Source organism: Trichosurus vulpecula, chromosome 6 (assembly GCF_011100635.1).
Source record: "Trichosurus vulpecula isolate mTriVul1 chromosome 6, mTriVul1.pri, whole genome shotgun sequence".
NCBI lineage: Eukaryota > Metazoa > Chordata > Mammalia > Diprotodontia > Phalangeridae > Trichosurus > Trichosurus vulpecula.
In genome coordinates this window covers 215,898,303-215,923,904 of record NC_050578.1, presented here as the reverse complement: position 1 = coordinate 215,923,904, position 25,602 = coordinate 215,898,303, and the positions used below count along the sequence as shown (strand labels likewise).

Below are 25,602 nucleotides of genomic sequence, written 5' to 3'. Positions count from 1 at the left end.
GCAGGATGAACCCATGCAGGGTCAAGCCCCCCCCCCCCCCAATAGGAATAAATGGGGGAGAGGTCGGGTGATCCAGTTAGTCTGGGACGGAAAGACGGCAGAGAATGGGAGGATTGGATAGTATAAAGGCTGGGGTAGGGTCAATGAATTGAAGGAGAACGGTGTGGGAGTAAGTCGGCAAACCGGGCAGTAGAAGTCTATCAGGGACCTGGACCCGCCGAGCTGGCCCAGTGGGTAAAAGCGTCGCGACGGAGTCTGGCGATAGAGTCTGACCATAGAGTCCGCAAGTCCCCAGAGCCAGGGCCAGATTTTTCTTCAATCATCCACCTGAATCTCCTCGTCTGAAAGCTGGGGCCCAGGGTCAGGGCTGGGTTCTGGGTCGGCGGAAGGCTTGGAGCCTGATTCTGGTAGAGAGAGGCTCAGCCGGCGGAGAGCTGCGGGCGGCAGAGAACGCAAGGAGGCCACGTCCGCCTTCATCTCCTCCACGTCTCTCTTGAGCTTGGCCCGGCGGTTTTGGAACCAAGTGATGACTTGGGCATTGGCCAGGCCCAGCCGAGCTGCCAGTCCGTCCCTCTCGGCTGGAGCCAGGTACTTCTGGAAGACGAAGCGCCTCTCCAACTCCAGCACCTGCTGCGCAGTGAACGCAGTACGCGACTTCCGACGCCTGCGGGTCCCAGGCCTGGGGCTTAGCGGGCTCAGTGCCTCCCGACCTGCGGTAACAGGAAGGACGAAGGGTATGATCAAGCCTGGAACTGGACCTCCCCGAGAGCAAACAGGCCGGCCTTGCGGCAGGATTTGGGCCATTGGAGTGGACTGTGGACTTCTCTACAACAACAAGGCTGAACCTGGCTCAGAGTTCGGGGAATTCCCTAGATCCCTTCGGGTGGGCAGAGTTGAAAGCTAGGAAACAGGAGGTGATTTGTGAATTCCCTATGGGCAAGGAGAACCGGGCAAGGTCAGAGCCGAGGCAAGAAGGCTAAGGCAAGGGTCATTTAGGTCAAGCATTTGGGGTAGGTAACTCAAGGCCCCTGGAAGTAGTAGGCTGTAAGCAACCCCAGGAGCCAGCAGGTTCAGAGCGGGAACTGCTCTTCCCCGATTTCCTCCCAGCACAGGGCTGAGTGCATGGCGGGAGTGGGGAGGAGAGGGTCGGGTGAATTCACAGAGAAGACTTGTTGATGGTTTGATTGATTGGGGTGTCTGGGATGACTGAGACAGAGGTCAGGGGAGTGTAAGGGCTGAGAAGGACTGAGGGACTGGGGCAGAGTTAGGGTTAAGGAGGGGGACACGAAGAGGTAGGGAATTGAGAGAACAGAGGTAGGCAACTAAGGGAACAGGGAGATGGGGGCAGGGTATTGGAGGTACAGAAGATTGTGGAAAGGAAAGAAGTTTCATGGGGTAGAGAGATGTGGGAGAAGACAGAGAGGACAGGGACTAGAGGATGGGGTTGATCTGGGCTTCAGGACTGGTGGGGGCTTCAGCGGCCAGATGAGTGAAAAGGTAGAGACTAGGGACCTACTCCTACGACATCTCCCCCAGCCCTTAGGGATCTTTCCCTGGGATTTCGGGCCCTTTGCCGGGTACCCTTACTGTCCCAAAGGCTTGGCTCACACCTTTCTCGTGCCCCTCCTCCACCTCCGGATAGCCAAACGGGCCGCTGCAGGGGCTGGAGCCTTGGAGACACAAACACAGCAGGGGAGAGATGAGCCTGAAGCTTCTGAACCCTGCAAGCCTGGGAAGAGGTGAAGGCGGATCCCGAACTGGGTTGGATCTCTTGCTTCCTCACTCTTCCTCGTCTGTCTCTGTTTCTGTCCCTTTGTCTTTCTTAGCCTGACAGAATCTCTATCATTTCCATCGCAATGTGTAGAGTAAGAGTAGCAATCAATCCTCCAGTCTCAACATCTGATTATCCTCCCTTGGTTTATTGTGGTTGCGATTGTGCGGTTGTGTGTGTGCGTGTATGCGCGCGGGGGAGCGTATGGGCGGGAGCGCATTCTCCGCGGGTCGGAACTGCCTAGAGAGGAGCGCGACCAGCTCAGACTGGTCGAACACAGACCTCGGCCCGCTAAAGGAAGGAAATAGTAAGACCTGAAGATGTCCTGGACAGATCTCAGAAACACAAGGGGAAAGGAAAAGGCAGCCTCGGACAGTGCCCTTGGCAACTCGAGCTGACCCAGGAGGAGGCACTTCGTGGCCCAAGTTTTCGAAGGAGCCGGACTCAGGAGAGAGGAGAAGGGTGTTGGAGAAGGGGAGCCGGTTAAAAGGGAGGCAGTGAATGAAAGACGGGGCACCAGAGGGGGAAAAAAGGAAAGCAAGAGGAAGAAAAAACACAGAACGACAAAAAAGGGGTCGGACGGGGAAGGGACAGGGGAATCCCAGGGAAAGAAAGAAAAAACTGTAATCGAAGGAAAAGTGGACGTCAGGAGAGAAGGGAGACCAAAAGAAAGAGAGAGGAGGAAAATGGGGTAAAGGAGAAGGGGAAAGGAGGTCTGGAGAAAAAGGGAAATCGGGAGGGAGATGATGAGGAAGAGGAAGAAAGAGGATTCGGGAATGGGCATATAAGAGGAAACGGTGCAGAAAGAGGGGAAGGGAGAGGAAAGAAGGAAGTAGGAATCGGAGGGGGAGGCTGTAGCAGTGGTGCACAGTAAGGAGCTCAGCAGTTTAAGAACCCAAAGCCCCCTCCCGCCTGCCTCCCTCTAACTGCAACCCCAGCCAAGCGTCTGACCGTGTACCTTCGGCCGCCTGCAACACACTGCCGTCGAGCCTGCGAAAGGTCTTACTGGCCAACTCTTCTAGCGCGCAGAGAGGCGAAGTAGGGTCCTGGGCGGGCACGGGGGCTGGGGCTGGGGCCGGGCGGACTGGCGGACCCAGGATGTCAGCTATGCTGAAGGGCGTCAGCGGTTTATTGGAGGCGGCAGGCAGCGCCCCGGACTCCTGGGCCGAGGTCATGTCGGGGCCCCCGGGACAAGGGGTCCCCGCTGCCGGGGCCGCCAGCACAGCGCCACCGCCTGTTCCTCCTCCTCCCCCACCTCCTCTGCGCATCGGCTCATGCTCCGGGCCCCGGGGCCCGGGAACGCCCCGTGCCGCCCCCCGGGGCCCCGGTCTGTGCCCAGAAGACCGCGCTGGACAAGCCTGAAGCCTCTTTGCCTTAGTCTGGCGACTCAGTCCGTGCCGCCCTACGCCCGCCAGCGGAGCCTTAGCTCTGCCTTAAAGGGCCTTAGGGCCGGAGGCAGCAACTGGGTGGGGAGGGGGGGGGCGGAGCTTGTGGCGGCCCCAGAGTTCGGGGGCTTCTTATCCTTTCTCCAGACCCACCCCCGCCTCAAGGGTCCCCCAGCTCGTCTGATCGTCTGCCCTCCTCAGGCTAAGGCCCAGATGACCCTGACACGGACTGAGGAAGTGACCTCCTGGTTCGAGCGCCCTCACAGCACAGGACACAGTGCGCTAGCCCGAATGTACCCACTCACTGGCCCTCTTCTGATTCCTGCTCTGGTGGCGACCACCGAGCCCACCCGCTCTTTTCTCCTGCCCCTTTCCAATCAGCCTCTTTATTCTTACGACCCTCGTCCTTGTCCCTTAATTGCCAGACCCTGTCCCCCCCTACTGTGCCCCTCGCCGCTGTCCAGCCTGGGCCCCCGACCCGTAATGGGAGCAGCCTCTCTGGCCCATAAAACGGCGGGCAATAAAAGGGGTTTTCCCCCCGCAGCCTCAAGGGCTTTTAAAAGTTCCCAGCGCTAGAGTTCGTGGGTGGAAAGGGGGGGGGGCGCGTTGAAACCAGCTGTGAGGGAAGAGGGGGCTGGATCCAGCTGTGACTGGACCTAGGGGGCAGCTGTGTCTGCCTGCCTCCCTCTCCTGGCTCAGGCCCTGCTCTTCCATGAACCCAGTCCTCCTGATCTACCCTCCTCCCCAGCGCCATAGAGAGGATGGGTCCAAAGGGGATGGGGGTGACTGCGGCGGCTGGAAGTGATTAGGGATGCGGGGGTGTGGGGCTGGGGAACTGCTCAGATTCCGCAGACCTACGGTGGCTGGGCCGGGCGAATAGCGGAGGCCTCGAGGATCCAGCCATTACCGAGCCCTACAGCCTTCTCTCTCTGGGGCCCCTGGGACGGAGGTTGCTCGGAATGATCTGAGCCACAGGGCAGCGAAGGGGGTGGGGTGGGGGCAGGGAAGCCTAGTGGAGGACTCAGGTGAGGGATAGAAACCGCTGGCTTCCGGGAAGCCTCAGTACCTCGGCCTAGTCCATACCCTTCCCTTAGTACTACTAGTCCCATTCTTTTCAATTCCACTCTCTTCACTGCTCTGGCCCCAGGCCCAGCAGCTCCCCCCAGTTCCCCTGCCCTCGGACCTCCGCCTCTTCTTTTTCTGTTTCCTATTCCTTGTTCCTTCAACCCCATTTCCCAGTCTCGTAGTACTCCAGAGTACCCGTCTCCTCTTCCCCTAACCCCAGCTTTCTGAATTGGCTCCTTGGGAGCTCAGGAGGCTGCAGGCTTGACTTCCAGGAGGATTCTGACTTCTCTTCTGGGCTGTCTCAAGACCTGGGGCTCAAGATCTATCGGATCGCACGGGGACAGGTATGGGACCAACTGAGAGTATCAAAAAACGGAACAAGTAGGTGAAGGACGAAGTGGTGGACTGGGTGCTGGAAGAGGGACCTAGCGGAACGGTCTATATGCTGCACCACCACCACCGCCGCCGCCACCACTTCAGAAACCCACTGATTTAAAGGGGCATGGACAAAAGCAAGAACAGAGACGCGCACAACCCCATGGCCAAAGGTGAGGTTCAGTCCGCATTTCTGTCAGTGCCTGTCTATCTCACTCAGCCTCTACCATGAATGGGAGATCCTCCGGTCAGCTTAGCACTTCAGAGAGCTTGGATAGATAGACGAGAAATGTCGGGTCCTCCCTTAAACGGCAGGAGCTGACCCCGTACATCTCCAGGGCTATGGGTCGGAGACCTAGTCAGAGCCCCAAGGCTGGAGTCAATCCCAGTGCCTCAGGGACTCTGGAACCTTACTAGCTATCCCCCGAGGGAGACTCACACATGTTACCGCACATACGTTGGAAAAAAATAAAAATAGCATAGATATACAGAAAGACACCTGGAACACAGCAAACCCGGGGAGATGGACACACACACACGAACTCCCCGCTCATCATCTGTGGGCCGTCACTAGGGCATGAACTACTGCTGCGATCCACCTAGCAAAGACCCGGCTCAGGCGAATTACGACGGAATCTTAATAGACCTCTGGAAATGGTTCGGGGACACCGAGGGCTGGCAGCCCCTTGGCCCAGCTTCGGCCCAGCAGGGTCTCAGAGTCCCTCGGGGGTCTGTCTGAATCACATAAGCCTCCTTCCCAGACGCCCCATTGCTCACCTACAGGGCCGAGGCAACCCGCTAGAAAAGACAATCTCTAGCTCTTCCATGCACACACCAACAGTTACATTCACAATCATACAAAACCAAAAATGCCCCACACGCTGTGGTCCGAGCTACCCCATGCAAACGGTCGGAGCCTCAGCACTTCCTGTAGGAGGGGATAAGCAGATTTGGACACTGACAAACTGAAGCGTTCCCTTCAATCCCCACGGTTTAGACTCACCGTCACCGTTCGTCCTGGTCTCGGAGAAGGCTTTTGTTTCTTTGAGTCTCTGAGCCCCCTCCCCCTCCGAAAAACTAGCGCATTAAAGAAACTGTCTAGCCGGCTGTTTCGCCGCTGTTGCCCCTATCGCTGGCTCTCTGTGTCTGTCGACTCCCTCCATTTCCTTTTCACCTTCTCCCGCCTCTTCCCCGATTGTTTTATTAGTGGCCTCCATCCATCCTCTTCTGCCCATTTTGGGGACAGAGTGCATGACTGTGTGTTAGATGGGTTTGTATCCCTCGTTCCTTCCACTTCTTTCTCCCCTCTCAGAGAAAGGAAGGAGCCTGGGCTGCGTTGGACGGAGCTGAGATCCCCAGGTAAGAGCCTGGTTTGCTTTTGGCCCAGAACAGAAACACAGGGACAGGGACTGAGTAGGACCCGGGACACTCTGGACAGTGTTAATTTTGAAGAGCCCGTCAGTTCAGTAAACACCTCAAAGACTACACACTGAAAGCTGAGCACACTCAGAGGTACGTATACAGACACAAAGGAAGCGATACCTGCAAACACAGACGCACAATCATACAGACACAATTGCGCAATTACAGACAGACACTTGCACACTGGTGATCGACTAACGGTCAAAGATCAGAAAGGACCCAAGTGTGAAGGCTGGCTAAAGTGATTCAAGAGCCTCTCAATTGGTTATTTGGGGGGGGGAGACACTCCCCTTCCCCCCCCCTCCCCAGGCTGAGCTGGGAGCTGCCTTTCTTCGCTCAAATCAATGTCTGTCCCATCGATGTTGTTTCACTTAATCTGTAATTAAAGTGCATCCCAGGAGAGGCTCCATGTGCCCCTCCTCCCAGCTCCAACGCTTATTCCTGTATTCCCTTCTTATGGAGCCTTCCTAGAGAGGCCAAGACACATAACACATAACTCACATAGGCACAGCACGGAACTCACCAAGCACAAGAAATATAGACCCACAACTCATACATACACATTCACAACACAACTGTTAAATACTGTACCTAGAATGGACAAGACAATTAAAAAACCAAACCAAACCAACACAACACCACGTCTGCCTATGGCATTGTCATAGGTCTGTCTCACCCTCCTTTGCTCACAAGCTCCCCTTCCTCCCCTTCTCTATTTTTTCCCCTTCCTTCCATTATTCCTCCTTACCTGGGTCTTAATTTCAGACCTCCCTGCTGTGCGTCTCTTTTTCCTACTGAATGCTTCTCCCTGAACTCTCTCCCTATGCCTGTCCTGAGAGATCTCAGGCATGCTGGGGAGTCCTCTCAGGTCTAAGGGGTGACATCTGGCCCTGAATCTGATGGGGAGGCATGGTTCCCCAGTATAAGAGTCTAAGATGTGATAACCAATGGCCGGAGGGCAAGGAAGGGAGGACTTAAGTGGTATGACCACCTGAGTCTAAGGCAAACTCACATCTGTGACCCCACACTGGAACTGGGTTGAAAGCTGAGGACTCCTGCATTTTCTCTTTTTCTTTCTTTCTTTCTGTCTCAGAGCCCCATCCCCATTTCCTCTCATCCCATTCCTCTCTTCCCCTCCCCCTCTCAATGCCTGTCTCAGGTAATGGGGTTAGGCTGTCCCTGGGGTGGGGGAGGTGGAGGGGGGTGGAGATGCAGAGACTGAGAAGATGGTGATGGGATTTGGATTAGGGGATGGGGGAGAAAAGAGAAACACTTAAAAAAAACAACCTAACCCCAACAATGAGAGACACCTGGGAAGGCATAGTCATGCAATGAAAGAGAAATCAAGACACAGACTAGAAACATACACAGATATGACAGAGGCATTTTTGTGATAGAGGGGTTCATACAGAAACAGGCGACCAACAGAGACATCAACAAAGAGACAGAGAGAGAGAGAAAGATAAAAGAGGGGAGACACACAGAAAATGAGTGACAAAGACAGTCACAGACACAACAGCAAAGAAAGACCAGAGAAAGAAGATAGAGCAGACACAAGATGGGGAGATAGTCACAGAGTCAGACACATCCCTACAGCTCACACAGAAAGGGAGGTCCCCAGTTTTTCAAGAGTGAGTTTCCCCTGGGACTAGTGAGGGGCCACTGAAGGGATTTCTCAGGCAGACCCCCCCCACCCCCAGCCTCTTGCTGGCCCCAGATCAGGGAGCCTGAGAGAAATTGGATCCATTGGATGCTGGGGGAAGGAGCTGGGGGAGGAGAGAGGGGTGAGTGATTAATGAGGGAGATTAAACCTCTGGGCCCAGAGGTCACTTCCCCCCCTCACCATGGGAAACTGAGAAGGTCTCTCCACTAGGGGAGAGGGCAAGCAATGAAACCAACTGAAGATCCTCCCAGAACCTGACACTCATCACTCCCCCAACCCCACCCCCACCCCCTACCACACTCCACTCCATTCCCTGGTCGGTATGTTCACTGACCATACGTTTGGTCACTGATCCCCCCCAATACCTTATGACACATATTCCATGAACTTCATCACTGAAAACCCCTTCATCTCCTGTGACCACTAGGACAAACTTGTTCCATGACCTCTCACAGATACCCCATTACTGAGCCACACACTAACCCCATGCACACATTACACCCACTGACCTCACAGCCTGTGGCTGAGTCTTCAATGACCTCAATATCCAATTCTGGATCCCTACCCTGTCACTGAGTCTGCCCCGGTCCTCAAACATCTTTAACAGACTTCCCATGAGGTACCAAGGCACCCCCTCCAATCTGGTCACAGACCCCTACAACATTGATGCTCCACACATATATATGGGGTCTCATACATCTGCCTTCTCCTTGAGACCTCAACTCTCATCCTCACCTCTCCACACCCCATCAATGGACACCTAAACACTTGATCACTGACCCTACCTATACCTCACAACTGTTCACAGCAAACCACCATTGATCCACCATTGACCCCACAACTCTGCCTCTACACATACAACTTGTCGATATTTCCTAAACCACTTTGTGCCCACCACCAGTTATTCACTTTTCTATATTCCTCTGGGGTTTGGGATGAATTCAACTGAAAGTGGATATGGCCTCATCCCTTCATGTTATAGGTATTGGGGAACAATTCATGTCAAGGTCAAGGCTTGGCTTGGGCTGTACCTTAGAAAAGCCTCACTCCTAGCCTTGTTTCCTCATCCATTTTTTCCCTCTCCCCCCTTTTTCGCTATACTTTCAAGACTTGGGACAGGTAGTATAAAACACATTAGGAAGGCTGGATTTAGCTCTGCCACTTACTGTGACTCTGGGCGAGTCATCTTCCTTCTCTGAGCTGTTTCCACCAGATGTGGAATACGTGGGAGTCTGGAATAGCAGCGGCACTACTTATTTTGTAAACCTTTTAGGTTTAGATTTGCTGTCCAAATGTTATGTGTATGTATGTATGCATGTATGTATGTGTGTGTATATATATATATATATATGTATGTATAAAACATAAATTTCACTTGAAATAGGGGGAGCACCAGTAGTGAGGGATGAAACTGAGGCCTAGAAATGTCATGCTCTGAATTTGGAGTTTGCAAATCTGCATCAGATGGCATGTACCCCAAGTGCCTGGTATGTACCTTTTTGGAGCTAGGGAGGCTGAGTCAGACCCTCTAATTACATACATCAAATGAAATAGGCAAAGTACTTTGCAAACCTTAAAAATGTTCTATAAACATTAGCTGTTACATATGGGGAAAATGAGGCCCAGAAAAATGGGAAGTGATTGGACCCAGGTTATTTCAGGCAAGACCAGAACTTGAATAGGTTCTCCCAGAACCCTGAATCCAGGATTCTTTCCATAACACAGTGCATATGTCCATATATGTTACGTGAGCTTTTACTTTTTAGTCCTTTGGGGACACTAGGGGGAGGGTAAGGGAGGGGGAAGAGTCACCTTCATCCCTGACAGCTGGGAACAGCTGGGGGGTGGGGTGGAGAAGGAAGGCAGAGAGCTGAGGACAGACAGCAACCAGGGCTCTCTCAGCCTTCTTACCAGAGCAGGAGAACAGTGTACAGGACATGTGGCTAGGGCTCCAGAGAAAAGTTCTCTTCCTGCTCAGACCCTGGTTGCCATTCATTTGACCAAACCTGGACCCCAAAGGAGCTGTTCCCCAAGAACCCTGGGACCGGATCACAGTGAGGGCCACCCCCAGCTCCTGAGGTGAAGATATGCAATGGGGGTACTTGTTAGTAGGGGAATAAGGGAAGCTGGTAGAATCGGGGGCCCAGCTGACCCTACAGCTGGTCTGAATCAGTGGCAGAAGAGAGGGAGCAGCTGCCAAAGCAAGAGCTTGGCCAAACCTTTCCCACCCCCTGTTGATGAAAGACACAAAGAAGATCCAGACTGGAGGTCTGAGCCTGTGGTAGAAGCATCTCTGAAGGGCATGGGGGTGGGGATGACTGGCCTTGGGCATGGGAACAGGGATCTTTTAAGTATCAGACTCTGATCCCCAGGTTCCTGACAAATGACTCTCCAGGTCATGCACTTGCCCTCCCCCCCTCAAAAAAAAACCCTATTGACCCCTTGCTGATCACCTCAGCTTTTCCCTGTTCTTCAGGGCTTCATTCCACCTAAGGCTGGGTCCCCTTTCACCTGGACACAGTCTCTCACCTTACCCTGCAGGCTCTCTGACTTTCCTCCAAGTTTGTTTCTCTAATGCTAGGTCATTTTAGCAGGACCCTGGTCCCTGGTCCCAGCCTCCACCATTCTGTCTTAGGCCTGCTAAGGAGTCCTAGTTACCTCTCACTGATCCCTCAATGGCCACTCAACTCCTCCCACTTTGGGTCCAGCAGAAGTCACTGGGATTTGCTGAATAACGGGAGGTTGAGGGGTGGGAAGGGGAGGGAAAGGGAAGAGAGAGAGAAGCAATGTCAGGTGAAGGGGAGGGATGGGAAGAGGAAGAAAGAAGAATTCAAGAAGCAGCCAAAGGTGCTTTTTCAGCTTTTATTTCAAAAATAAAGCCGCTGTGGGTCTCACATAAATATCTGGGGTGGGGGAGGGAGGCCAGCTTCTACCTCCTTTTTTCCTTCACACTGTAATGCAAGAGCAGGGGTGCGGGCTAGAGGAAGAGAAGAGGGGGAGGGTTGTTATACCTTCTCTATATATATGCCCTTTTATTCCACCATCATATCACACCTTCACTCCTCCATTCTCAGCCTATTTACCTTCACACTTTCCCTGAACCAACCACCCTTTTTTCTCCAACCAATTTCCTCCTACAACCGCCACTTCATTCCAGTTCCTCATTCCCCCAAACCTTCTCTTCCCCACCTTGCCAAACCATCGAGAAAGCCAAAGCTGTTTCATGGTCATGTGATCTGGGAGAACTTCATTGTCAAACAGGAGCTGTACCTGGACAGGGGAGGGAGGAGACGAGAGGGTCCTGGTGACGCTGGGACAAGCAGCCCTTTCCTCTCCATCCCTCAGACCTCCCTCCCTCCATCCCCTTTAGAGCGTCTTCCTGGGACAGTCTAACTCACATGTTGGGGGTTGAGCATCAGACGTCTACACAAGACCCTCCGGAGGTGTCGAACTTCGGCTCGGACGGAACAACGGACGAACTTATGCTGAAAGGAAGAGACGGGGAGACAAAGAAAGAGCAATGGCCCCAAGTCAAAAAGTCAAAGTTCAAATCCCAGCTCTGCCACTTGACAGTTGTGTGACCTTGGGCAAATCCCTCCCCTTCTCAGAGCCTCCAGTGTCCTCATTTGTGTAATGGGGATGCCTTTATAACTACCTCCAGGATTACTGGGAGGAAAGTATTTTACAAACCAAGTGATCTAGAAATGGGAGCTGCTATTATTATTATATGAGTAAGAAGTGACACTAAGGGGGTTGTTATTAGGTTACTTATTTACATGGGAAGAATATGGAGACCTCCCTCTCAGCCCCCTTACCTGTAAAATGCTTTTATTTTTGTCTTTGCCAGAGCTGTTGTGGGAAAGGGGGAGCAAAGACAATGGTCAGGTATCTTTCTACCACATGCCCTGTCCCTATCATTCCCAAAGCCCCCCCCCCCTTTTCTGGTATCTCCCCTCCCCCTCAAATCTTTTGTATGGACTCACCTCCTAGGTAGGGTAGGGAGCATCAGCTGGTTTACCTTCCCCCTCCCCACTCTGCACTAAACTTGGGACAGGCCATCACCTTGGACTAGATAGTCTTCCCTAGGCACACAGCAGGCATGATTGATTCATGCCTCACCCCCACCCCCTATCAGACCTCTCACCTTAATTTTTCTAGGCATAGGCTGAGCTGCTCATCATAACGGTAATAGTGGGCTTTTGAATGGTCAAAGCTGTTGTAGGGGAGACCAAGGGTACCTGGGGCTGGTTCTAGGAGAAACATGGTGATGACTATTACATGGGAGTAAGTCCTGAGATGAAAGATGAAAAACTCTGGGGACAGAGATGGTTTTTTTTCTTTAGGCTATATTTACCTTCCCCAGCGGGTTGGGTGACTCGGTCCAGGCCACGAGACTGATAGAATTCTCGTATCCTTTTCTCTTCACCTAGAATGGAGGGGAGGGTGAGGAAAGGGAGAAAGATATGTTAGACCTTCTTAGTCCCTGTCCATTTCTGGCCACCACCCTTAACTTTTCACATTCAGGTAGGGATTAAGTATGTCACTGTCCTGCTGGCTCTTTGGGAGCTTTGGAATCATAACAAGTCAGAGCTGGAGGGTCTTTAGAGATTAATTGGCTCAGCTCCCTCATTTTCCACAGGGGCACACAGAGACCCTGAGGTGGGAACAAAACTTGCCCAAGCTTGCAGTGGGAAATCTGGGAGTGAATCCAGATTCCTGGCGCTTTTGGGAGGGGGGGGCCGGGGCGGAACACTCACTGTCCTGCAGGCCTGGCACCAGCTTGTACACGATATCCTGCATGACCCGATCCAGTTTGAGGTTGAGCAGCGGTTGAGTCTCATGAATCTTTATGTTGCACATGGGGCAGTATTTGCTGGTCTGCAGGTACTTCACTATGCAACTCTTACAGACTGGGGGGAGAGAGGCCACACACCTTGCAGCCCTCCTCCCTCCCTCACCCAGGTAAAGGGGTGGTGGGGGAGAGGCCCAGGAGCATGAAGAAGGGTCGGGCCCCAACCGAGCGCCATCCGACGGGCTCCCTGGGCTTCGGATGGGCTGACTCCTTCATGGAGGGCACGGGGTGGGGAGGGGAGGGGAGGTAGGGAGGACCCTCACAGGTGTGCAGACATTCCGTGATGGTCGTGGCATCCACAAAGTAGCCGGCGCACAGACAGCAGACGATATGCTCGTTCAGGTCCTTGATCTTCACTCGGACTTCCTCCTGCAGCCAAACTGACCATCACTGACTTTCTAAGTGACCACCCCGACAGCCGACCGGAGGCAGCCCAACAATGACCTCCCGTTCTGTGTCGTTCTCCCCCCGCCCCCGTCCCCCTCATCAGACCCTTGGGGACTAAGAGGATGGGGGGACGGTGCTCCACACCCGGGCTAAGGTGTCCTCCGCCCAGCAGGGGGCTCCGCGCGCAGCCCCGGCTCTCGGCCCACGGAGGGGGGCGAGCGAAGGGGGCGCGGCGCGCATGCGTCCTACGGGGGGGGGGGGGGCGCCCCCTTTCTAAACCCACGCACGCGCGTCCGGTACCCGGCCGCAGCGCAAGCGCATTGGGCATCGAGCCAGCTGCCCAGTAGCCCACCGGCTCCAGGGCCTCGGTTTTCCGCGCCGCCCGGCATCTCCAGCCCGCCACCTCCATACCTCGTTCCGCAGCGGGTCCATCTTGTACACCGACTGAAGCTGGTTCCGCAGCCGCATCGCGATCGCCATCGGGCCCCCCTGAGGAGACGCCATCTTAAAGGCTGAGCCCGGCCAGCCACTTCCGGTGCCGCCTGCTGGGCGGGGCCTGTCTCTAGGCAACGGGGGGCCTGTGCCTTTTCTGATTGGCTTCCCTGCCCAGGACCCCGCCCCATGGTTCCCCGCCCCTCTCTCCCGTGTGCTCACCTGAGCTCGTCCCGCCCCTAGCCCCGCCCCACTTGGCGTCATTGCTGCCGAGGGGGCTTGTAGCGGCCCCGCTCTCTTAGCAAGGCCGAATCCCAGCAACCCCGAGCCAGAGCCCGCGGAGGCCGCAGTGCCTGAGTCTTCGGGCGGCAGCCGCGGCTGGGGAGGAGAGCACCCGCGTCCTCTTTTCCAGCAGCTCCCCGCGGGTGTCCTCCCCAGCCGAGCCGGGTCTGTCAGGGGGCGACGGGGGTGTCTCGCGGGGAGCATCTCCCGGGGAGCATCTCCCGGGGCGGGCAGGGTCGTAGGTAGGAGGCCGCCTCCCGAACGTCTGCGCCCGAAACGGGGCCCCTCCGGGGCCGCAGACTGGCCGCGCTCGACCACTGTCAAATCCTGGACGCTCGGGGCGCAGCCGTAGCTCCTGTGTGCCCTTCCTCTCCCGATCCCCTGGCGGACCTCCCCCGGCCCCTCCTCTGCTAGCTTCAGCATCGCCCCCGAAGGGATCTTACCATGTGACACACCCCTGTCAGGGGCCACCCGAGAGGTTCCCCCTCCCCAGCGACCTCCCCCTCCCGTCACTGATGCTCCCTACCTCGCCTAGATTCCTCTAGGAGTCTAAGGTCGAATCAACAAGCATTTATTAAGCGCCGACTGTGTGCCAGGCACTGTGCTAAGCAGGAGTAGGGGCTATATAGAGAAAGGCACAAAACTTAAAGGCACATCCAAAACGGTGCCAGCCCTTAGCTAATTCAGAACGAGGCGCAAACCCCAGCCTCGGGGATCACTCCATTGTTCCCCTGAGTGCATCTCCCTCTGGGTCTCCCTGTCTTGTCCTTCGGTGATAGCCCATACTTAGTAGTGACTCCTCTCAGCGACCACCCACCCCATTGTTCTGCCTCTGGCTATATAGCACCCTCCCATTTTCATCAGTGACTCATCTCAGCGTTTCCCCTTAGGTTGTTCCGCTTTGTTTCCCCCATCTATAAACCCCTCCCTCCTCTCCATTTCTAACTCCCCCCCCCACACACACACACCTCTTCTCTCTGAGGGAATCTGAGTCTCTTGGGGATTGTCTTTGGAAGTCTCTTCGGACATCTCTGAGGGGAGGGGCCCATGGGGGGTTGGCAGTGATCCCCCCATCCCCCTGCTGCTGGGGGGCAGGCCCAGCTTAATGATGGTGATTTAATCATTGGCGCCTGCCGAGGCCTGGGACAAGCTAATGCAGAGCAGATGCTGAAGGGGGCGGGGGAGGAGGTGATGAAGGGACAGAGGGCACACAGCAAACAGACACCACCCACACGTGAATGGATACACCCCACACAAGACACATTGAGCACCCCCTCCACAGAGGGCACACAGCAGACACCACCCACACATGGATACACCCCACAGACACACCCAGCACCCCCTCCATGCTCACACCACACCCAGATATATACTGTACAATCCTCCTGTGCCCCTTTATAGTCGAATAGCACAGAAACTTGACAGACACTACATATACATCCCAGACCCAGACATACCACACACAGAGACAACACTACACCCATTCACTGCATACTAACATCACATAGTGACGGACATGCAGATCCATAAACTCACACGCAGTCAGGGATGCCCACATACACACACAGCAGGCAGATACCAACAGACTGATATACCCACATTTGCAAACATATGCTCAGAAATACACAGAGACACATGAGCATTCACAGACGTAAGACACACACTATCCCTCAGAAATAAAAAATCCAAGCCATGTTTTCAAGAAGCTTACCATATAGTTGGAGAGACAAGACAGACACAAATAACCTCAAAGTCAGCTACACTGTATAACACAAGTAGTTATGATAGCCAGCGTTGTGCAAAGCGCGTTGCAAATACCTTTTTATCCTCACATATGTGCTGCCATTGTCCCCATTTTACAGATGAGGAAAATGAGGCAGAAGAGGTTAAGTGACTTGCCCAGGGTCATGTAGATTAGCTATGTCTAAAGTGGGATTCAAACTTAGGTCTTGATTCCATATTCAGCTCTCTACCCACCTTGCCACCTACCTGTCACCTTCGAGGGTAACCAAGAGTAGGATCAGCAGGGAAAACAAGGCAGGCATTCTAAGCAGGGGAAACCTCATGAACAAAGGCACGAGATGTGGTGGAAAGACCATTAGATTGGAAATTAAGAGGCCTACATTGGAGCCCCAACCCTGCCGTGAACTATGTGACTTTGAACCAGCTATTTCCCTCTCTCTCAGCCTGTTTTCTCATTTGTAAAAACGGAGTTAATACCTGTAACTCTCGCCTCTGCCCCTCAGGACTTTCCCAGGCCCTCACCCCTACTCTTGCTACACCCTCCCCTCTTCTCAGTCCCTAGTGGAACTTCTTCACTATCCTCTTCAATTCCTTGTTCATTTGTTCTACTGCTCAAACCTTTCCAGCCCTAAGGCTGGATTATTCCCTACCATCTATCTCTGCCTTTGTTACTACTTAGGTGTTCTGAACCGAGCTGGAGGAAATCATGCCACGGTGCCCACTATGTCCACTACAAATCTGATATCTAATTTCAACTGGATTCTAAATGTAGCAAGGCAATCTTTTTACTCTTCCCCGATTGATCCTCTATCCCATTCACCATAGTGTTCCAAACTTAATCCTCTCAAACCTGCCAGGGCACTGCCCCTCTTCTCATTTAAGGACCTTGACTATACTTTTATCAAAATATAATCAAGGTTACCAAGCATCTCTCTGTGTGATCTCTATTTTTAAAATATGTTTTTACATCACCTACATTTTTCACTATATCCTTCCAAAATGCCATCCCTTATAATAAAAAAGTTAGAAAACAAGCTCAATAAAACCAACATATTGAAAATACATGTTATATGCAATGTGCCATGTCTGTGGTCTCTTACCTTTGCAAAGAAACTGCAGGTGTCTTCTCACGTATCTTTAGGGCCAAGCTTGTTTATTGTTACTTTCCCAACATTCAGTACCTGTGATGCCTTAACTGTCAAACCTACCTTTCTCAATCCTCATCCTTCTTGACCTTTCTGTAGTACCATTGATCACCCTTTCCTCCTAGATACTCTCTCCTTTCTGGGTTTTTGTGGCAATGTTTTCTCTTGGTTCTCTCCCTGTTTGCTGGCTTATCTTATCATCCAGGTTTTAACATCAATTTTGGGTTTATCCCAAGGCTCTGTCTTGGGCTTTTCTATCTTCCATTCCTTTCCCTTCTCTTCCTCTTTGTTACATCCTCAACTCCTGTGAGTTTAATCTTATCTGTGCAGCTGACCCTCGGATGGATCTCTCTAGGTGTCTTCGTCTCTGTCCCAATCTCTCTCCTGAGCTCTAGTACTACAGCACCAACAGCTGACTGGACACGTTGAACTGTATATGCATAGGCATCACAAATTCGCCATATCAAAAAGAGAATTCATCTTTCCCTTTAAACCCATTTCTCTTACAAACTTTCCTATTATTGTGGAGGACATCACCATTCTTCTAGTCACCTAGGTCCAAAATCTATATGGCTTCACTGCTCTTCACTTCATATCCAATCACTTGCTGAATCTTGGCATTACTAACTCTATAGCACCTCTCCTGTATGTCCCTTTTGCTCCACTCACACATTGATTACCCTGGTTCAATCCTTGTCTCCTCTTGCCCAAATAATGATATAATTTCCTATTGGTCTCTCTGCAAGTCTCTCCCTATTCTAGTCCCATCCTCCTTTATTGGTAATTAAGGTGGGACTTTTTTTACTCTTTTAGAAATGCTAAAGTAATCAAATGCCTTTGATTAAACCTTACTAGGTGCAAAGGCCCAGGCCCACACCCTTTTGCTAACTAGATACTAAGCCCCAGGCTCACACCCTTTTGCTGATTAGGTATGAATCCTTCAAGCCCTAAATAGGGTATAAAAACTCAAAGGTCAGCATTATGTCTGGGGCTCTCACTCACTGGAAAAGTGGTGTGTGACTTGGAGACTCTGGGCAGCCATTAAGAGCCCCAGCTTGTAAACCCAGGTGGTGGGACTTTGTTAAACCCTGGTAACTATGAATTGAGATTTGAATCAGACAAGGTCTGTCTATTGATGTTTGTAATTTATTTGTATTTGCTCTGAAGTTCAGGTTGCTGGCTTTTCCTCCTGAACTAAGTGAATGATATTTGTATGTTGGATTAAAGTAAAATTGTTAACCCCTTAAAGTTACTTCCCTTAGTAAAGCAGATCAAAGAACCTGTGCTGGCAGCTCTTGTTGCTGGTCTTGTTGGGTCTTACACCCCTACAGCTGCTAGCTGAATTGTTACACCTCCATACAGATTTTTTTTCTATAGCACCAATCTGTGATATACACATCCAATAAGCTCCAAGGGCTTGCTATTACCCCTAGGATCCTCTCTTCAGCATTAAAACTGTTTTAGACCTTGGCATCATACCTTTCCACCCTTTTTTTCTCTTACCATGTGAATTTTTAAAAGCAATTAAGGGAAAATAAGCAAGCTACAAAACTTCTACTCTACTCCAAATAATTAGCAATGATTCTTCTAGGTGCTTATAAGCATGTTTCTCATGGATTGACTTGGAGGGGGCAGCAGTTAGGGAATTTCAAACTCCTATAGTTATGAAAATGCTCTCAAGCCCCATTTCAATCCTCTTACCAAGCAACAAAGCGGCAGGTTCCCAGCAATGACCCAGGTATCTCTAAGCCTCATTTTGGCATGAATCCCTGAGACCCTGCTAGACAACCTCTCTGGATTCATTGAAATGGTGTTCCTTCTATATTCCACTGATTGTAATCAGGGAATTCAATTTTTTTCCCCATGACAGTGTCCATACTTGCATCTGTGTGCCTTTTAGCAGTAACTAAATTAGTGGATTCCCCCCTCCCCATCAATTCCATTGTCTGACAGGAGTCTTGACCTCTCAGGGACACTCCAAGTCAATATCTTTTCCAACCTTTTTACATATCACTCTATGCAATCTACGATTCAACCATACTGACTTTCCTGCTATTCCTCATACACTCCAGTTTCCATCTCCAGGTCTTTGCAATGGGTGTCCCAGGCTTGCAACACTTAGCCTCTTCAACTCACTGCGGAATCCCTAGTTTCCTCGGCTCAGATGCTACCTTCCACATTAGGCCTTTCCTGATTCTTGTCATCTGCTAGTGCTTAGTATATGCACATACATGTGTGTATGTGTGCCAGGGGTGGGAAACCTGAGGCCTCAAGGCCACATGCCCTCTAGGTCCTCAAGTAGGGCCCTTTGACTGAATCCAAACTTCATAGAACATGTCCTTTTATTAAGGGGCCACAGGTGTACACACACAACTGTTTTGCTTCTGTCTTTATATCCCCCACACTTAGCACAGGGCATGGCATATAATAGGTGCTTAATTAAATTGATTGCTCTTATTAACTTCTTCACAAAGACCCTGATTGGATGTCTTCTTTATGAAGGTAATTTTGGGCTCTCCAAAGAGGAGGGGCTTTGATAGGTCTTACTAAGCTGGAAAGACATTGAATATGGATCCAACCAAATAGAAGTGAGGGAGTATGGGTTTGGAACATCAGATATACTGTCGGATTCAACTGTTGAGATTTAGCTGAACTGCTTTCAGACACTTATGTCTGCTTCATACCAGCTTAACTAAGTGTCTTCAGGTAATAAATGATTTGAGGGGCCACAGAAATCATAAAGCCATCCAAGCTTATGAGAAGCTGAAATCATTGCACTCCGTATAGGCAGTGTACAAAGTGATGAAATCACATGGAGTAATACCTACACCACCTATTTCATAAGGCTAGAGCAATAAAAGAGTACTTTGAAACTATAAAGCATCACATGACTAACCATGAGCTCATACCATCAATGCCGTCCACTGTCTGCATGAGCTATGCAAAGACTAAAGAGAAGAATGGCCTAGGTAGAGGAGGGAAGGGCAGGGAATAAACTTTAAGCATATACTATGTGCCAGGCACTATGCTAAGCACTTTACAAATATCTCATTTGATAGAGCAGAAGTGCCACATGGGAGAATCATGGAGGTAAAGCTAGAAAGGTAGGAACAAATCAGATGGTGGAGAGTCTCGAATCATAGTTTTTTGGGGGGGATGGGGGGAGGCAGGGCAATTGAGGTTAAGTGACTTGCCCACACAGCTTGTCACACAGCTAATAAGTGTGTCAAGTATCTGAGGCTGGATTTGAACTCAGGTCCTTCTGACTCCAGGGTCTGTGCTCTACTCACTGCACCACCTAGCTGCCCCAAATCATAGGCTTGACAGTTTAGGGAAGCCATTGGCAGTTTTTGATGAAACAATGTTTTAAAAGGTTGGGGTTGGGGGAGACTAGAGGCAGGAAAATCAGCTGGGAGGGGGTTGTTACAATAGTTTAAGAAAGAATTAGAAAGATGTTGGCTGTGTAATTGAAGATAAAAGGCCAAATCTCAGAGTGATTTTTAAGGGAAAAAAATGACACAGTGAGAGATTAGAAATAGGGAGAGGAAAAATTTGAGACAAGTTTTAAATTGAGTGGCTCAGGCTGTTGAGACAAACTGAGAAATTGAGAGTAGCAAGAGGATTTCGAGGATGGAAGCTGTGAAGTGAGTTCAGTATAAGATATATTAAGTTTGAGGTGCCAAAGAAACACCCAGGCAGTTGGGAATGTAAATATGGAACTAAGGAGAGAGGGCAGGGCTAGAGATATAGAGTTAGAAGTCATTAGCATGGAGACACAGGGGAGTAGATGAGATCTCTGAGGGTGGGTAGAGAGAAAAGAGCAGGAGGTTGAGGGTTAGGTTAGACCAGGAGTGGGAAACCTGGGGCCATGAGTCAAAGGGCTGCACTTGAGGACCTAGAGGGCCACATGTGGCCCGGAGGCCGAAAGTTCCCCACTCCTGCAGAGGAGAAACATTCGTAGAAGTAGGAGAAAATGGAATGATGCAATATTGTGGAAGGACATCACATTTCAAAGAGGTAGAAGGCAACAGTGCTTAAACATAAGGGAAAACATATTGAAAGACTTCAGAGACATACTCAATGCAGTGATCAAAGATAATTTCAAAATATCTCTGGAGAACCATGTTGTCTGTCTTTTGGCAGAGAGGTGACTAGAGATGCAGAAGAAGCCATGCATTGTCAGACATGACTAATATATTGATTTGTTTTGCTTGCCTATTCTTACTATTAGGGTGGGATCTATTGGTGGTTGGGGAGGTCATAGGAAAGAGAACAAGAACATCAGTATAACTCTTTCTTAAAGTTGCTTAAATTGGTAAAGATGACAAAAGGTAGAAATAGGCAATGTTGGAGGGGAACTGGAAAGACAGGCACACCAGTAAACAGTGGAGATGTGAATTGGTTCTAATCATTCTGGAAAGCAATCTGAAATCATGCTTGTAAAAAGTTTCTAAAATGTCCATTGTCTTTGCAGAGATTCTCTCTATAGGCACATATTCCCAAGGAGGCCAAAGGCAGAAAGGTCCCATATACACCAAATTCATAGTACTTGTGGTGACAAGGAAGGGGAAATGAAAAAAGATGCCGGTCAGTTGGGGAATGGCTGACAAAACACAATGTGAATGCAATGCAATATTATTGCACCATGAGAAACACAAGAATTTGGAGAAGCTGGAAGACATGGACTGAGAATAAAACATGCACAGCCAGGTAAGCAATATGCACAGTGTCCTCAATGCAAATGAAAAGAACAAAAAAGAGACTGAACATTATGTAATTATGTTGCAGTTTTGCCACAGGGAACAGGTAAAAAAATGTAACTCCCTTTTTTTTTTCAGAAGTGGGGGGCTATTGGTACATAACATTGAAAATATTGTCTGATTCAATTGGTACGATCAAAGAATGATTTACTGAGGAAGAGGGAGAAGCAGATGTATTTGGAAATGAAGGTGATGAAAAAAAGCAATAATTTTTTAAAGTGAGGAAAAACAGGCTGGTGAAAGGTCACAAAGGAAGAAGCGATTAGGAGGTAGCTTTTAGGCTACAAAAAATAGGTTTTTAGGTTTCACAAAATAGGGAGGATAGGAAGATGGAAACCAGATTACAAAGTTTACAAACTCAAAAGGTGGTCGAGGAAGTGGAAACAGGGGGTATTGGCCACTCAATTGTGAGTTAAATTCACATTTTCTCTAGCACTTTAAGAATTACAAAGCACTTTCTGCAGGACAGTTTTATATGGTAGGTAGTGTATTATCCCCATTTTACAAATGTGGAAACTGAGGCTGAGAGGTTAAATAACTTCACCATTACACAGCTAAGTGAATGCCAGAGATGAAATTTGAATCTGGAGTGACTGTAAAGTTTGGTTAAAGGATTTGTCACAAGATTTTGTAGGACCCTGAAGCCCAGACTACTTTATTCTGTAGGTATAGTGTGAACTGAATTGCAAAGTGTTGTCAGAGCTGTTCTTAGGAAGATAACTCTGGCTGGATGTACTGGAGGAAGGACCAGAGGTAGGGGAACCAATCTGTAGAACATTTAATAATCTGATAAGGAGATGATTAGAGTCTGAATTGAGGTGACAGCAGGAGGGACAAAGGAGGGGACAGAAGTAAATGATGTATCAGAGGTAAAGTGGCCAGGCCTTTGCAAGTGTCACATAGTGTCAGAGCTGAGATTCAAATCCAGGTTCCCAGACTCACAGTCCAGTGGTCAGTTTGACAGTCAATGGAAGGAAAGATAGTGAGGAGGGAGAGAGACCGAGAGAGACGGGGAGAAAATTGTATGTAGCATGAAAAGTAGCAGGCTTGGGAGAGATGTGTTAGCAAAGGGGAAGAGGGCAATGGAGAGGGAGAGGTGGAAATTGTTAGGGCAGGAGATAAATGTGGGAAGAAGCTTCAAGATGAAGTGTGAACAAAGGCACAGGTTAGCCCTGATAGAGAGATGCTTATACTTTTCAGATAAGAAAGAATAAACATAGGGATGAAAGTGGCACTTTGAGATGAAGACAAGAGCTCAGGGAGACAAGACAACCACAGCTCAGGGAGCTCCCAATGGAGAGTCTCTATCTTCTCTGGGATGGAGGTGAGGTCATTCACTGAGCGGATGGGGTGAATGAGGATTGTGGGCATAAGTAGATAAGGTCCTGAATAGCCCTGTGGGGAATTCAGTAAGAGGGTCAAAAAGATGAAAAACTGCCTAGCCAGGAGGGTCATGTGTAAGTGGGTCAGCATGAATATATAGAAGGACAATTCTGCTTGGTTTGTTACACATAGTTTCTCATCCCACTTTTTCCCCTATCCATGATCTTTCTCATTCCTCCTTGTCTGCTGATCTCTCTCTCCTTGCCTTCTCCCACACCCTCCAGTCACTCAATCAGTTGCACATTCCCCATGCTCATCCTTGGCGAAAGCGAGTTGGGAGCCACTTGTGAAACTTGACCTCCCTTCCCAGGGAGCCAGGAAGGAAAAAAGAATTTGGAACATTTTCTGGTCATTGGGAGGTTTAAAAGGCAGAGGGGACAAGAAGAAGAAAAAAGGGGGTAGATTATGGAAGTAGTGGCTCATGGAAAGGACACATTGATATCAGATACCCTTTTGGCATCACTGATGCGGGTTCTGGGACAGTCAATCACCAGCCCCTGCTCCTTTCTTTCTCCCTCCCCAAAGGGAGACTTAGGGTCTCTCTACAAATGGGGTTATTCTCCCAGGAAACACAGGAGTATTAAATCCCTTCTGCTTTCCTATGAAGAACTTTATGGGGAGGCATTGTGATATGGAGTCAGAGAACTTGGCTTTGAGTCCTGCCTCCTGACACTGGCCGTGAGACCCTAGGGAAGCCATTTAACCTGCTTCCCTCATCTGTAAAATTAGTCAGTTGGACCTGCCCAATGTTAAATCCTATGATTCTATCAGAATCTGCTGCAATCCTGTCACTTCCTAGGCAAAGTCACTTTCCCTGTCTGAGCCCTAGCTTCCTCGATTCAAGGGTGCGGATAAAAACACACCTGGTTAGCTGGAAGTGCTATAGAAATGTGAATTATTATCATTCACTTTAGTCTGGCAGGTACTGATTTTAGGAGTCGGGTGGGGTCGGCACCCAGGAATTCAGAGAACTCTGCTCACCCCAGGCTTTTTTCTGCACCAGACACGGAAAGAGCTGATGTATCCGGGGAGAGAAGAAGCCTCTGCCCTCTCTGCTCAGCCCCAGGCGCCCCGGCTGCTGGCCCATCTGCTGGGAAAGGAGGAGGAAGGGAGGGGAGGGCTGCTATGAACTAATCAGTCAATCAGTTCCCCACCCCCGACTTCCAGGCTTCCTGAGTGCCCACTCTGTGCCACCGGGATGGAACCAAATCTGTCTGAAAATGGGGGATCTGAATCCAGGGGATCCAGTGCCTACCCCAGCTGGTCGGGAGGATGGGAAATGGGGACAGGGACCATGTCCAGAACCTCTGGGAAAGGCAAGTAGCCTGAGGCCAGGAGTGCAAGGATCGGGGAGAAGGCCCTGGGGAGAGGACAGGGGTCCATGGGGAGATGCAATTGCACCCCCTCCCCGCTCCCTGTCTGACCGGCTCGAAGGCGCCAGGCCCCCCCGGGGCCCGGCCGGGCTGGGGAAGGTAATGTAATTCCGGCGCCGCTAACCCGATTACCACAGCCTGCGCGGGGCCGGGCGGCGGCGGGGGCGGGTCTGGGGGTGGGGGGGTGGTGAGGGCGGAGGCAGAGCTGGGGGTCCCATCCTGTGGAAGGAGGGGTAGGTATACAGTGCCCACTCCTTCCCAGATCTTCCGTCCGGCCGAAGTCAAAGTCTGAACCTCTTAAATCCCAATTTTCCAGTTGAACTCCTGGTTCCCTGTTTATTACGAGGGCTGAGGATGGAATTTAGCCAAATATCAAAAGATTCGCTGTAGACAGAAAGAGTCGCTGGTTGCTAGAACTCCATGTCACTGACAGGCCCAAGGCCAGGCAGCTCCTGGTCCCTTTCCCACATCCCAAGAAGGCAGGTGAAAGGGGCCCAAGGGATAATGCTGTTGGGATGGATAGGAAATGAACCCCTTGAAGGAAGGGATTCTCCTCGGGTCACAGTGGACTCTGCTGGCTGCCAAGAACAATTGGCAAGCGATAGAGGCAGCGGTGCTGCACCGTCACCTTTGATCTCAAGAAATCGAAATCCCTAGAAATGGGGAGAACTGGCCCCCGAGTGAGCCCAGGCAGTGCACTTCGGGGTCTCTCCGAACGAAGTCAGCAAGTGTAGCCCATACCAGAGTCGCTTCTCCGGCCCCACCCCATTGGCTTCTACTGGGGTTCTCAGATCTGTGCGGCGGCCAGGACTGACAATCTGGCCCTGCTAGCATCTCCCTAAGCCGCACCCAGCTTGACGCCTACCCCGCGGCACCCAGTGGCTCCTCAAGGTCCACCACCAGCTGTCCCTCCTTCCCGGGAGGCCTCCAATCCCACCAGTGCCTGGCCAGGCACAACGAGATCCTGGCTCGAAGCTAGCTGGGCTTGGAACCTAAACGAATCTGGGGTCGCTAAGAGGTTCTGCCCGGCTCAGACCCTCTTTCGAATCTAGCTAGGGCCTCGGGCTAGGCGTGCTAGCCTGGCCGCACCTCCAAGCAGGACAACTTCAAGGCACCTGCTGCTAAGGCTAGGGCGTGTGGGAGAGGCCTTCGCTTCTTCCCACCCCCTGACCCTTCCTCCTCTCCCCCCCCCCCACTCCTGCCTGCGGGGAGCGGTCCCAGGCTAAGCTCAGAGAGCACCCCCATCCCAGCTGACCTCAAGGCTCGGTGTCTGCTCCCCCACCCGCCATACGCCCCACACACCTCGGCGCAAACAGGCGGCTCTTTCCCTTTAACGAGTCGGGCCGGCCCCGCCCCGCCCCCGGGGGCCGAGCTGTCAGTCTTCTCCAGAGCTGGCCAACCCAATCCACCCCGGACTTGGGTAGCCGCAGCCCAGTGTCCGTCCATCTGTGTGTCCATCGGTCTCGAGCCCCGGAGTCCGGACGTCAGCCAAGTTCGGGGCCAGGGCCCTGGGGCTGCGGGTCCGGGAGTTACCCCACTCCCAGTCCCGACCCGAGATGGCGGC

The 25,602-nt window shown here is 51.3% G+C and overlaps 2 protein-coding genes across 5 annotated transcripts; both read right to left on the bottom strand.

The window, feature by feature from the left end:
* Positions 1-315: 315 nt before the first annotated feature.
* LBX2 (ladybird homeobox 2) lies at positions 316-3,039 on the bottom strand. The gene is made up of 2 exons (XM_036762528.1): positions 2,730-3,039; positions 316-710 (listed from the first exon to the last, which is right to left on the bottom strand). The coding sequence occupies exons 1-2, from the start codon at positions 3,037-3,039 to the stop codon at positions 316-318; spliced, it is 705 nt and encodes a 234-aa protein (XP_036618423.1).
* A 7,488-nt stretch (positions 3,040-10,527) lies between these two features.
* On the bottom strand, positions 10,528-13,429 carry PCGF1 (polycomb group ring finger 1). Of its 4 annotated transcripts, none has more exons than XM_036764002.1 (9): positions 13,332-13,429; positions 12,797-12,902; positions 12,439-12,591; positions 12,036-12,107; positions 11,826-11,952; positions 11,497-11,530; positions 11,080-11,166; positions 10,871-10,951; positions 10,528-10,658 (listed from the first exon to the last, which is right to left on the bottom strand). In XM_036764002.1, exons 1-9 carry the CDS (start codon positions 13,422-13,424, stop codon positions 10,611-10,613), a joined length of 801 nt encoding a protein of 266 aa, XP_036619897.1. In that variant the 5' UTR covers positions 13,425-13,429; the 3' UTR covers positions 10,528-10,610. The 4 variants fall into 4 exon arrangements, with proteins under 4 accessions (XP_036619897.1, XP_036619898.1, XP_036619895.1 ...); XM_036764003.1 differs by having other exon boundaries at positions 11,826-11,931; XM_036764000.1 differs by lacking the exon at positions 10,528-10,658 and having other exon boundaries at positions 10,677-10,951.
* Positions 13,430-25,602: the final 12,173 nt, after the last annotated feature.

What these genes read in the sequence shown, in the direction of transcription:
- LBX2 (XM_036762528.1), bottom strand. Translation starts at nt 3,039, where the DNA reads ATGCGCAGAGGAGGTGGGGGAGGAGGAGGAACAGGCGGTGGCGCTGTG. An exon ending in TGTGTTGCAGGCGGCCGAAG is followed by an intron (nt 711 to 2,729) that starts GTACACGGTCAG and finishes CTGTTACCGCAG; the next exon opens with GTCGGGAGGCACTGAGCCCG.
- PCGF1 (XM_036764000.1), bottom strand. Translation starts at nt 13,424, where the DNA reads ATGGCGTCTCCTCAGGGGGGCCCGATGGCGATCGCGATGCGGCTGCGG. An exon ending in CTATGCCTAGAAAAATTAAG is followed by an intron (nt 11,531 to 11,825) that starts GTGAGAGGTCTG and finishes TTCCCACAACAG; the next exon opens with CTCTGGCAAAGACAAAAATA. An exon ending in AAAATAAAAGCATTTTACAG is followed by an intron (nt 11,167 to 11,496) that starts GTAAGGGGGCTG and finishes TCTTCCTTTCAG; the next exon opens with CATAAGTTCGTCCGTTGTTC.